The sequence below is a fragment of the Linepithema humile genome, chromosome 8 (assembly GCF_040581485.1).
Source record: "Linepithema humile isolate Giens D197 chromosome 8, Lhum_UNIL_v1.0, whole genome shotgun sequence".
In the NCBI taxonomy this organism is placed as follows: domain Eukaryota; kingdom Metazoa; phylum Arthropoda; class Insecta; order Hymenoptera; family Formicidae; genus Linepithema; species Linepithema humile.
The window spans coordinates 7,334,098-7,348,473 of record NC_090135.1 but is presented as its reverse complement, the minus strand read 5'-3'; the positions used below and the strand labels follow the sequence as shown (position 1 = coordinate 7,348,473).

At 33.0% G+C, this 14,376-nt stretch overlaps 1 protein-coding gene across 3 annotated transcripts in view; it reads right to left on the bottom strand.

The window, feature by feature from the left end:
• Nucleotides 1-3,568: 3,568 nt before the first annotated feature.
• LOC105669287 (uncharacterized) overlaps nucleotides 3,569-14,376 on the bottom strand; it is a 62,972-nt gene continuing 52,164 nt past the window's right edge. For all 3 annotated transcript variants that reach the window (XM_067360306.1, XM_012362162.2, XM_067360307.1), the window contains exons 5-7: nucleotides 6,053-6,294; nucleotides 5,826-5,958; nucleotides 3,569-5,570 (exon numbers count right to left, since the gene is read on the bottom strand). In XM_067360306.1, coding sequence (XP_067216407.1) covers nucleotides 4,804-5,570; nucleotides 5,826-5,958; nucleotides 6,053-6,294 — 1,142 coding nt within the window. In that variant the 3' untranslated portion in view covers nucleotides 3,569-4,803. The remainder of the gene's footprint in view (nucleotides 5,571-5,825; nucleotides 5,959-6,052; nucleotides 6,295-14,376) is intronic.

The window sequence follows — 14,376 nt, the reverse complement described above, 5'->3', positions numbered from 1 at the left end:
GGAAGAGTTTCTTGCAAGTTGCACGTTAGGTGCATATGTAGTTTAATAATGTTCATACATTAATTTGTAATCTCTAACCGATTGATAATATTAAAATTTAAATGCAGCATATAATAATTTGTACTTATTATTCAAGATGTCCAGATATTACTATAAAAAAAAAAAAAAATAGAAAATTTATATAAGAAATAATGATAGTAATATCTTTATGTTTTCTTTAATAGAAGTTTAATTGCATCGCGATATATAACTTGTTTCTTATTGCACCTTATTGTGAATTTAAAATTATTCGGCCTCATCAACCTTATTGTTAATAATTTTACATTATGCTCAGTGTGTTTAACTCTTAAATAAGCTTAATTAGAAATAAATGATAAAAAGAACATGTTGTTATAAATTTTGAATTTTGCTCATTTTTTTAATAACAATTGAATAAGCTTTTAATTATCGAATATATTTAATATTATTTTCGGTTATAACGATTAGATCAGAGACGATATTAGATCAGGAGGTTTAGAAAAATGCATAACAAGTTCATCAAAAAAATATTACAATAAATAATACTTGGAAATCATTTTTTAAATTAAATAAATAAACCATATTATATTTGCTTTAAAATGCCAATTTATTAATAAGGAATTAATTTCTATCATAATTAGTCTTTAAAACGTCTCAAAGACATGCATATTGTATGGTTATATTATTTAACACAATTTTCGAACAAATACAACTGGAAGAAACAAAAATTGACATATTTCACTGACCATTAATGTACTTCTTTTCGGCGACCTCTATAGAAGTTATTATAATACATTTAAGAATAGAATATGAAAATTGCATGATCAACCAATTCTATTAAAAAATGATATAGAAATAAAATATTTATAAATGCTTTTAAAAAAATTGTCGATAGTTTTATGATTAAAAAAATCGATAATTAATTCATAAAATCGTTTTACTTTATAAACTTATAAGCATAATATATAAATTGAAATCATAATACATAAACAAAATTTATTAACGCATTTAATAAATTTCAAGAATGTAGTTATGTATTATCTATGTGACACATTGAATTATAAAAATATTTATAACTTATAAACGTAAAACGTATTATACGTCAGGAATAATTGTGCGTAAAAAAACATGCCACTTTTCTCGTGTAGATACTCCAAATCATTTGAATCGTCAAAATTAAAATTGTCGTTAACGTTGGTTGTGATGCTACCTGAACGTCGTTATTATCATTCAGTTGTCACACTCTGGATAAACCTATGTAAACATTATATTATTTTTTAAAAACAAATTGTCTAGTTATTGCTCATCTTATTACACATTTATTAAATTAAATGCAATTTAAAAAAATAAAAAATTATTACATAAAAATATTAATAATAATATCAATAAAAGATAGTGTCACCTGTTTTCTTCAGTTTGGTTGGCTTCTTGATGGTCCAGCTGCGTCATGCGTTCTCTGTGTAGTGGTCAGGCTGTTCGCATGTGTAGTTACAGTGTGACGATCAAAATTCCATAACAGAATGTTAAGTGATATTCTACTTTCGGGACAACTATTACAATTCACCTCAAAATCACTAATTTGTCTACAGTATTTCCATTCCCAGCTCTTTTGTATTGATGGGTCACAAAAGTTCTCGGAAGAATGCTCGTCCAAATGCATTGTTAATAATTTACAAATAGAATCACTATCATTATTACTGCGATTAAAATCAATATCATTATTACAGTGACATTTTAAGGATAATGAAGTCAAATACGAAAAATGCTTCCATGGAAACGTGTGTCCGTATGCTTGTTCGTAATTGTATATGTCTTTATGCTTTTCTTTTACGTGTTTATTAAAGTTTGCTATATCGATATAACAAGATTCAAAGCCGCAAGTTCTTTCGCCGCAAGCAACTCGGCACGTTGCTTTAAAATCTTTTAATATGTAATCATTGTTCCTCAGTTTATCCGTGGCTTTTTTAGAAATAATTGATTGCAATTCTTCCGGATGACATTCCATTGTATGATTAGACACTTCAAGATTAATTTTAATGGTTATCATTTTGCAACAAATAGTACACTTGACCTCATTAGTGACATCACTTTCTTTACAATATTTCACTGTCCAAGACTTATATGTGAAATTACAGTCTTCTACAGAATGCTCCTCTGAGATATGTGTTTGTAGAAATTCAGAATCAGTCAGAAATTTACCACATATGAGACATTCTGAGTGTAATATTTTTTTATCGGAAATATATTCATACGAATACTTAAAATATATCCATGGTTTTTGATTTTCATTTGCCCTTTCCAAATCAAATATGGCTTCATGTTTTCTGGCCATGTGAATAAGCAATTCACCAAAACCATAATAACATTCATAGACGCAGTTTTCCCATTTGCATTTTGCTCGAAAAAAAGGCAGTTTATTATAATGTACCCACATGTTTTCATTAACTTCTTTGATTTTTAAACTTTTAACGGATTCTGATGAAAGGACTATGTTATTTCTATTTCGCACATTTCTTAATTCTTCCGAATGTTTACTTTTTATATGGTCTTGTAATATAAATTTTAGAGTACTAACAAATTCCTTGGAACAATCAATGCATCTTACTTTAAAATCATTTTTCGTACAATATTTCCATATCCAATCGTCAAGTACGTAATTCTTCACTTTGTTAACATGCTTCTGGTGTAAATGAGATTGTAAAGATGTAAAATTAGATTGAAGATTCTCATCACAGAAAAGACATTGTGAAGTAGAAGTATCCTCGTACTTGAAACATATCCATGGCCATTCTTGTCGTCCTTCATCTGTTTCTTCGTATTCTTTTATATATGGATGCTTATTTTTTATATGTCTACGGAAATATGGTTCGTCGTAAACATATTTGTTACTACAAAACCTGCATTTTGCTTTGTGATCCGAAACTTTTTCGTAATATTGCCACACGTTGTCTCTCGTTATAATAATTTCTGCCATTGTGTCCGTTTCTCCCCACAAGACGCAGATAACTGAATACGGTACAAGAGGACGAAGAAATACGTATAGTTTTACATTTGAATGTAAATATTGGTACGGCAGTCAAAACAATGAAGTCCAAGTCATGAAGATGCGCTGTAACATCATGTCCAGTTGGTATAGCAGTTACTATTTCGCGAAAAAGACGTTACTACGTATCATTTACACGAATAATTTTTAAGAAGTAATGCAGAACTGATTATTTACATCTCAAATAAAACTATTTTCAGATAAAATTTATATCAAAGAAATACGTATATCGTAATGTATATATGCGTGTAAAAAGTTAAAAGCTTATTGGTACGTGTCTTATTGTATTATCTCTAAATGGGTGGTCGCCCCCTCTGCTCCCACTTCTCATTTTCACGGTGCCTGGATTCGACCAAAAAAAATAAGCGATTATTATAATAATGAGATCATGATAATTTATTACAAATTATAATAATTTATGTCTATATAAAAATGTACATCTAACGAGATGTACTTTGCCATCTATACAGCTATGAAATAATACTATAAGTGAGAAGCAGAGCAACATTATTAAAAAAGAAATGTTTTATTACACTCAATTACGATTGTTACAATATATTTATGTACGTAGGTATATTTGCGTGGGCGCATGAATTATTTTTTATCTATATCAGTTATTTTTCTACATAAAGAACAATGATGAAGAAAAAAATCGAATTAAAAAAAAAACTATGAACAATATGTAAAATTATGAACAAAAAAACGCTTTTCCGATATGAACAAATTATTTCTGTAGTATGGCTTCTTACAGCAATTTTTGTAAAATCACATTTTCAACATTTTCAAAGTAATGTTCCAATGCGTAATATCGTTACTTCAAATTGTAGATAAATAAGATAGAAGCAATAATTTTTACAAAAAAAATTAATTTTTACGCTTTAAAGTATATAAAATATGCGAGTTTCGAAAAACATTGTTGAGAGAACGATTGTATTGAAAATTTACCCTGATATGTTTTTGATTAATGGTATAATTAGAGTACATACGTTGTCGAAAGAAATTAGGCAAATATTCAATTATCGCCCGTTTTATTTCAACGGATGATCCGTTCGCTGAGACCAATATACTTTCGTAGTTTCTTATTGTTGAACAAAAATAGCGCGTTGCGCCCAGATGAGTATCTCGATTATTTCAACCACCAAATATATTACAATGTATTGATTATATTAATATTCCACTTTATAACTTTTTTTTTTGATTGATTATTCAGTTGAAATGCGATTACGTATCGGTTAAAGTTAAGTATTAACAACGAATGACAAACATTACTTTACTCTTTCAATGTCTAAAATAAGAGTGATTTACATTGCATTTGCGATTATCTCTCCGTTCGCAAATATGATATATTACTCATAATATTATTGACAAATTGCAAAAAATTACATTTGCGTTTTTGCACGAATTCGCAATTCTTTATCTTGAATTAAATTATTTCGAGTTTAATCAACGACATTGTAGTATGCTTTTATATTCCTTTTTATACTTCAAAAATTTATACTTCAGAAATATTTGACGTCAATAATTAACGTATTTTTTCTCTTACACATTTCGATTATATAACTAATAATTGCAATAGAGTTACGTATTCAGTTTGTAAAAAATCATTTTTTTTCTCTATTTTGAATCGATAATCGATATCCTTCGAATTGCCGTCGTGTAATTCGCAACTTATTCGGGTAACTAATTCCTAATGGAGTCTCGTCTTCTTGGAATTACCTCGGTGTCGGAGGTGGAAGTGATGGTCATACAGCACTTCCAGTGTAAAAGCTCGCCTTGCCGGCCAGTCCAGACGCTCGCTTCTTCTTCTCGCACTCCATCGTGCTGAAGGCGTTCTGAGCGATCTGCGATTTGCGCTTCGGATTCTGCAGAGTCATGCTGCGCTGACTGGAATTGGAACTGGAGCTGGTACCCGGTTCCGACACTCGAAGGATGCCCGAGTGTATTGTTCCGAAGTTCTGATATATATACTGCGACTGAATAGCCGACACTGACGTGTTCTGGTTCTTCAGCGTAATCGGAACGGTCTGGCCAGCTAGAGTATCGAATCTAGTGTCGTAACCGAACGGTGTGTCCAGCAAAGATTCACTCTTGTCGACGTAACTACTGAGTCTGGAGTCCAGAAGACCCTCGTTGTCGGCAAAACCGCTCAATCGGGAATCTACGACGTTCTGGTCGGCGCTTCTCGTGGAAAATTCGGCATACCGTTGCTCCTGGGCGGGTTCCTTGTTATCCGTGAAACTGATTATATTCTGTCGAGAATCGGACAGAATCCGGGAATCGATAAAGCCTTCCTTATCGGTGAATCCGCTCAGGCGAGAATCTATGACGCTACCCTCGGATTTCTCGAAGTTGTATCGCGGGTCGTTGTTTTTGTTATCGGGATAAGCCGGCAAGACGTGAGATAGGTCTGTCTTATCGACGTAACTGATGGCCTGTGGATTCGACGCGCAGATATCAGGTGCCGACTTGCAGAGCAACGAAGTTCCTTCTTCGGCCAATTTTTGAGGCGCTAGGACACAGAAGTGCGGACTTACTTTCCTCCAGGCATGAGAAAGGCGCGCTTATATTTTACAGGGTGTCCCGCAGCACTTCAGAATTTTTTTAGATTATTCGGATTCCTTTTCGATCTCAGGATCTTGACATACACAGACCGTAGGATCTCTACGGACTTCCGAGATCCCTTGATCTTTACAATTATGCAAACATTACGATATGTCGTCTCCATCACACGCGGGACACCCTCTCTAGCGATAAGTTCACCCACTTTTCGTTGGCTGACCGAAAGGTCGAGCCTGTTGTGGTCCCGGCGATTTCTGATGCGCCCTCACGAGGTACTCCGAGCTGAGCCCTCTCTGTTCCTTCAGCTTCCTCTCAGCGCCTGGAACCATGACTCTCACCTGTAAAAACAAAAGGTATGAATATCCCCGAGTGGATTCGTCGCTAAAATCGAGTGGAATAATTCAGGACGAGAGTTTTAATCGACAACTTCACCATCTCCTCGACCGTAGAGAATCGCGCCATGTAGCCGGACATCGTTAAAACAGCTGCCACTTCCGCGAGCATAAGCGCTAACCCGGAAAGTTGAAGGCACCAGCCGTAATGATATTGCGGTAGACCGTTATCGTCTATCTGCATGCCGGCGATTGATTGCAAACTGTATTTTCCCGGTAATTCCAATGATGCGTCCGACAATGCCGAAGCAAGTAATATCAATCCGCCGCCTAACGAAAGTCCTGAAACATATATACAATTATTATACATCAATCGGCATTGTGAGTTCGTCGAAGAAAATAATACAAAATTAAATTTTTTTTCTAATTATAATTGTGAATTAATTCAGCTCTTTGTATTTTATAAATTAAATTTACAAATTATCTCGCATTTTCAAACAATGCATTGAACTGATAAATTCATATATTTTCAAAGTTTTATTCATGAATAGATATAACAAGAAAATTTTTTCTAAAAAAAGCAATATAATTGTATGTAATAAAATTAATGTTTTTTTGTCTTTGTTTTATATGTAATAAAGCATTAAAAGATACTGAAAAACTCATATAAATTAATATTAATTAGTATTGTATTATAATTTCAACGTTTATAATAGCATTAATAATAACAACGAAATTATTAATCGTACTGGAAATAAATGTACAAAATATCATCCGAATAAATAAGAACTGACGCACGTTGATAGAAAAACGCGAGGTGCTATAACTATATGTATTTCGTCAGAGGGAGCATACACATGTGTGTGAGCACGCGAATGGACATACACGCCGTTCACGGTCGTGATATGTTGCTACTAGGTCAAGTTATTTAATCCCACCGGTATAAACCATAGCCAGCATGTCTGAAATTTATGCACCGGAGCCGCGCCAGAATGCATTCCGGGATGCACGCTACGCGATCCGAAATATTCGCGCACGCTCTTCCGGAAAACAGTTCTGTGATCGTGCTGCACAAACTCGTAACAACGGTGGTGAAGAGAACGAAATTATATCGATTCAATTCGTCCGATGGACTTTGCAATTTGCGGCATTCAATATTTTAATCGCACATCCGGTTTGTTTTATTAAACACAATAAATTTCTGTCACGCATAATCGTATAAATAAACTGTTTCTCTAAATAAATTCTATATAAATAAACTGTCGTGTAATATTTTATAAAATAAATCTAAAAATAATTTGTGCATTCTTCTTTCAATTTAGTCTACCTCATTATTTATTAAAATTATTAAACATTGTGTACAAAGTCTCTTTAGGATTGTTTATTTGTGTTGGGCGAATTGTTTAGCGTATACTTTTCTTGAACAGTAATTTGATAGAACTTTTATTATTAATTAGAATTATTTAACGTCAAAGAGTAACGAGCTTTTGACAAATTAAATTTCAAAAGAGTAAACAGAGAGCGCAATCTCTTTTCTGCAGTTAACTTTAAATGGATTTATTTTAATAGAATTTAAACTTGAAATGTACCTAGATAGACATGTTTAAAAAGTTTGATATTTGTCGTGCACATTTTTTTAACTTTTACGTATTCTACTTTTGCGCTTATGACTGTATTTTGCACACAATTATTTTTCTCTTTCTTCTGTCTTTCTCTATTTATTTTGTTTCTATCTTTAAAATGTATCATGAATTTCATAATTAAAATTGGGTCTAAAAAAAATTATTTTTTTTTAATAGTTGCAGCAGTGTTTTACTGCGATCTGGAATTAATTAAAAAATAAGAACAGCTTGTCAGCTTGCGCGTATTCAGTGAATTTATTTTTACATGCTGGTGCATTTCTCGTTTTATTCCGCAGTCTGCATGCTCTAACCCAGAAAAGTACATCGTACGAAGTACAACGATCGCTTGTCATTACTGTTAGCGTTGTCACAGAAACTGGATCGGTCATTTGATATCGCAGACGGTATTCTCGAAATTCGAGCGTACTGTATTAATATTAAATTCCACCGGATTTGCCTAGCCAGCGGTAGCCGCGAAAATTACACGCCCGAATGCAGCCGATAAGGCATCGATCAATTTATTACTAAACTGTTTTGTAACTAAGATAATTGTAAAATTTCTGTTACAATTCGATCAGGTTATCTTTACATTAAGATTCCGAGATTTGTTCTCATTTTTTTGTAGTTAGTTTCTTTTGTATTACATTTCAAAATTAAATAGTCTTGCGAGATAAGCGTATTATTTCTTTTATCATAGATTTCTTAAATGTAACAAACTTGACAAAAATCAAATAAAAAATTGAATAAATTATAAATTATTAGCATTAATTATAACTTTGCTATTTGATATGCAAAATATTTTATGAATGTACCAAGAAAAGCGGGCTTTTTAATATGCGAGTAATAAACAAGTTTGTCATTATATTTTAAATTGTTAAAAATTTTTATCAAAATTTATTCTTAACAAAAAACAAAATATTGTATTTATGGAAAGCTCTGTTTTTGCAAGTACCTGTATTTACGGATTAAAACAATCCGAGGAATTCGCGATTCATTCGATGTATCGGAGTATCGCACCATACATCGATTGCGGTTATATTACAGCGATTAAATCAAACACGCGATATCCAATTGTGCATTGCTTTTGACGTCGAAACGCAATTAATTTTATAATTTAACGGTGAATAAAATAGTGAGTCAATGCGTTTTGTTCGTAAATAAAACAATAGTAAAGCGTGGCCTCCTAATTCATAGAATTGATTAATACCGCGATGGAAGATGCCTGCAAAATATCCGAAAAATAATGCGAAGCAAAAATAATATCGTTCCAATCGCCATACATGCGTAAAATAAAGATAATTTCTTTTATGCAATAAATATTTCATCGTAAATTATTATATATTTAACAATACTGCTTGTATGATTCGCTTTAATCGTCTTCAAAAGTAAGTTATGCAATTCTCCTTAAATTGGCACACCATTTAATTGATAATGGGTTGCGCACAATTTGCCAGGGACACGAAACCGGCGACGCGAGAAACCAAACAATCGATTCATCCGGTCTTAAAGAAGCGACGTAGAGCGTATTTGTGTTCGTTCGAGCGTGAGCAAGCATTGTTGCACGTTGAATGCAATAACAAGTTGCATTAGAGTATCTTCTAACCCCCTGTGTCGCCTTCGTTGCATCTCCAAAGAGAGTGCGTACGCGCGCGATAATGTCTCCTTTATACGTATATCTAATATACCATTATCTTCTGTACACAGAATGTTCCACTAGAGATGTGTCGTTACACCGTATATTTTCTATAGTCTCTTTTGAATATTTTTTTAAACACTTTTTTATTAGATTTCTTTATCCCTTTATCATGTTAAACGAACTCGAACACAGTGGCTTGTAATAATCTAGTTTTTCCAATATTTTGAAGTATATTTATAATAATATTACATGTTCGGAATGAAATTCACGTGCTGGAATCGTTGGTTTTTTTTTTGCTTTTTTTACTTAGATTTACTTAATCAATAAAATTTTTATTTTTGTACATTTTCAGAACTTTCATCAAATTTTATAAAGCATTCTAAAATTGTGAAAAAGACTTTAAAAGTTAAATAAGTATAAATAGAAAAATATTTCTAAAGTTAACAAATTTAAGATTAATTAACAAAAAAGGATGTTTTCAAAATTTATAATTTGTTCATAATAAAATCTATTTTTCTACATTTTTTAATAAGAAAGAAGATATGATTGACATTCATAAATTGGAGTATTTTATTAACAATAAGATTTGAAAAATGCGATTTCATTTGAAGAATGAAACACTTTACCCTGTTCCCCCTTTTTTTCAAGTGAATATTAAAACTCGAATTAAAACTCAAGTGTATACTTTAAAGAACTACAAAAATATGACAGTTAATCACATTTTTAGCACGGCAAAATGAACCAGATACAAAAACTTGCGCTTGAGAGAAAGAGCGACGGTTCTAGGGCATATTGTATGCATGCAAATGCAATTTTGAGCTGTGCAGTGGTAATTAGGCAACCGCAATTAATCACGTGCGCATCAAATATTTACACAAGCAGGAAACCGCGCTTTATATACAAACATACTGCAATTTATCATGTTCTGCTCTCACGCTGGATTACGTCGCTGGTCAGATAAACTTTTTCAACGAACGAGAAACATGAAAACATTTCGTGTAGAAAATGTTTAAATATATTTGGGTGTTATATTGTTGAAAAACTGAAACTTACTATTAACTTGTCGCAATATGTATTATTGTGAAAATCTAAATTATTTATAATTTTGAAATTTTCTTTAAATAAATAAATCAGCTGTAGCAAATATGTCTAATAAAAGAGTTATTTGACAATTTTTCAATTTTTACTCAAATAAAGTTAGTTTCGTCAACTTTGAGCAAAAATTTCTTGCAATAAAATTGTGAATTTATACTGGTTTTCTATCTAGAAACAATTCAAAAATTTTAAATCTAATCTTGAATTTATTTGTTTAGACGAGACTCTTTTTTAAATCACACACACACACAAATATCTTTAATGATAAATCACTAATTAAAAACTTTGTGGCGATGTTTTAACCTTTATTCAGGTAGAGTGAGTGACGTCTCGTTGAAATCATATCTTATTTCGCTGCAACTACGAAGAGTTACGTTATTATTGAAGCAAACATAAAGCACGACCGTGTCTCACGCCGCGGGCCGCTTAATTTAATTATGGTCATTACCAAAGCAGAACGGCTAACTTCGCACGAGTTATTATAAGCTTACAACTTGCATTGTAAATTATTAACGGTTCTCTGAGCATAGTTGATTCGCCGATATGGTGGTTTAGAATAATTCGGCGCTCGATAGCGGCGGTCGGCACCGTAACATTCCTTGAATAGAGAGGCTCTATTAAGGGGAACCGTAGGGGCGGCGTAATTTGAATAAGTTTGAAAGGGACGCAATTCGCCTGCGGCCTGCTGGCGGGTGTGGGTTTATTCAAATTGAACGCGACAGAGGCGGAATGTCTGGCATGCCCGCGGGTTGTCAACTTTCCATTTTAAGTTTGCTGACGTATTGAGTTGAAGTTCGTAGCCGCGGTACTTCCGGAATTGAAGCACCATTCTCGAATTGCGGATTCGTTCCGACAGGTAAAATATTGTTCCGTTATCCCGTAACGTATGCATTGATTCTAGATATTGTGACGGCACTTTGAGACAACTGGGAAACATAAATAACAATGATAGAAATGTACAGATCAGTTAGCAATGCAAAAAAAAAAAAAAAAATTAATCGATTCATCTGCTTAATAACAACGTTTTTCAAAGATGTATTTATTTTACGATAAGTACAAAGAATCTGAAAGTAGAGTTTACATTTAAAAGTACATAAATTTTTTAAAAAGCAAAAGCTTCTAATCTAATTAATTTCACAATTAAATGCTTCATTATTAAAGAAATATTTCAGTCTTTGTGATCTAAATTTTTAATTATATTTTTTAAATCTCGGACCTTTTATCACGTCTGAAAGATTGTAGGTTGGCTTTTCCACGACGCGATACAAGTGAGAAATTTAGTCACATGGTCGACAGAGTCTTTCCTCGCCGCCTTTATAATAAAGTTTAATCTCCGTTCTGTGCTACGACGTTTTAATGAACGCGCCACTTCAAAGCATTTATGGGATATATGGAAATTTTTTAAATCTACTTGTGTTTGGTATATCGCGTAATATATACATCTCGATTTTCGCTCAAAGCGTGGATTAACATTTATTAAAAATATAAATTACGCACATTAGCAAATCTTGGAAAGCATTTGCAAGTCCGTTCAAGCTTTTAACCGCGCTAAGCTAAGAAGAAATGCAAATAAAAGGATTTTTATTATCTCTCTAAAAACTTTCTCAACTTTGTACGCGTGACACTAACTTTTCGAAGAGAAATAAAATAGTTTTAGACGTTTCCCAGTGTGCTTTTAAAGCAGAAATGTCAGACGCAAAGCGGCTGAGAGTTTGCGGCCACATCGGCGGCTAGAATTATTATTATAATCGAACGCGAATTTCTGCTGTGACTTTTAATGGAGTCACGTGTCGTCCGCTGTAGAACTTTGAGTGTCTCTTACAAATTGTAACATGACAAGAATAACGAACATTACGAAGTCTAATGAATCTCAAAGCGGCGACTTGTCGGAGACAAGCCAACGATGCGCAGTCGAAAACCTGATTCTTCGCGCGAACTCAGGAATAGAAATATCTCCTTGTGCGAAAAGTCAAAGGTAATAACAACTGTGATATTCTTACGCGATGTATTTGTTCGTGTACAGAATGTTTCATAATTTTCAATTTCAATTTTTAGAATAAAAATAAATTTTAATTAAAATATTAATAGCTTTGGTTCGCTTCGAAAAGATTACAATTGAACAAATTAGTTTGTTGAGATTTAATTAGATAATAATGTTGTTGCTTAAAGAATTGATTTCCTAAAATTTTTTAACAAATACGCTTTCCTAAACATTAATACGTCACAATATCGCGACTTACTATCAGAAAGCGGTAAATCAATCTGGCTGAGACTGCGGGTTCCGAGGAATTTCCTTGCCGGAATTTCGGAAGCAGCGCGGCGTAAACCCTCGAAAATCCGGTTGAGGTCGAGACCAGGTCCGGCAAAGCTCAATATAAATCAGAGACCAGCGGAGCGCGCGCCTTACAACCGGATGCTACAGTCTCGTTTTCCATCTGTATCTTTCGTGTCCATCTCTTTTTTTCCCATTTTTTTGCCTTCTCCCGGATATGTAATTACAGATCTTAAGGTGGAAAACTTACAAGTCCAGACTGTGCTACTTTCATGACTGCCGACTCCGCATCCCGCAAAAAGAGTACGCGCAATGAAAGAGAAATGTTTAAGGTCGAAAAAGCTTTTCGCTGTTTAAAGCGGGATGCTCTTGCAAATGATTGCCAAGTAAAACTAAAAAGTAAAATATAATATCGAAAAATAAAATGTAATGAATAAATGTCCGAAAAAATAAAGATACAAACACAGCAAAAGTTTTATTACGTGAAGAACCTATTTGCTATAAAATTAATTAAAAGTACAATTAAACGTATGTCTTGTGTTTCTTTTTCCACTCGATTTTATAATAAACTTTCAAAAATTTTTATTACATTTGTACTTGTATATTTTGAATAACTTTTGTAATAATGTATCTGTAATTTCCAGCTACATTCTTGTTACATATTTTATATTAATTTACTTGATATTTAAAGAGAGAGAGAATATATTTAATATAATGTTTGGGTGGGAAAAATACGGTGCATTTTTCATCAACTAGTACCGAGAGGAGAGTGGTCTGCCAGTTTTTAGTCGCCAACATTTCGTTTTTCCCTCCTCCGCAGCTGGGGCTACGTGCTTTGGTGACTGCTGGCCTTGCACTCGCTCTTTCCCTCACGGTAAGCACTCCCAGTAATGTGCTTCTTGGTACATTAACCTCGACCGGGCAACACGCACACACGTACGTCAAACCTTTTGTATTCAACACAAACGCGTACGTCGAGTTAATGCAAACCATCTGCCGCGACCGTTGACGAAGATGTAAGCAGATTTCTTTCTCTCTCCTTGCTACATCTTGCAAATAGTTTTTTTTTGTTTGTAATTGTCCAACGTTCTGCACAACTTCCTCGACAATTATGTCTGAATTGGTACCTTTTTTTATTGACATTATCCTTTTGAAGCATTATTTTTAGTATTATATCTTCTTAATTATGATAAAACGAAAAACATTTAGAGAAGATTGAAATCACGAAACTTATTTCTTATGTAAACAATCAAAGCCTCATTCAAATATCTTACATGATTGTATTCTATAAATTATTTAAAAAATATATATATTAAAAATGTCCTTTGTGTGCAAAAAAGTACGAATATAATCAGAAAAAAATTTATTATTTATTCAAGAATAAAATTGTTATTATTATCTGTAATCTTGTCTAGTCCATTAAAAAAAGTATCAAGATAAATGTTAGATAGGCAGCAAGTGGAAACTTTGAAAAACGAGAGACAAATGTGAAGAGAAAGTGGATGTTGCGGTTGAAAGGAACGAAATCGTTAAAAGGAATGCACAATCGAGGAAAAGAGGCCTCGAGTGGTTAACGGAGAGGGTTGGTCGAGCAGTTGAGATAATGTAGAGAAAGCTTTAAAAAGCTCCGCTAGAAACCCAGGAAGATACTTGCCACCCCATTTCAGTTCTCCCAGCTTCTAAGGAAAGAAAATATATCCTGTAATTTATTTTTTTACTCTAGTTTTAACTTTGCATTAAAAATATTAATTTTATACGCGGAATATTAAATCTGCATTTTACAGTTCTTTTAAGTAATT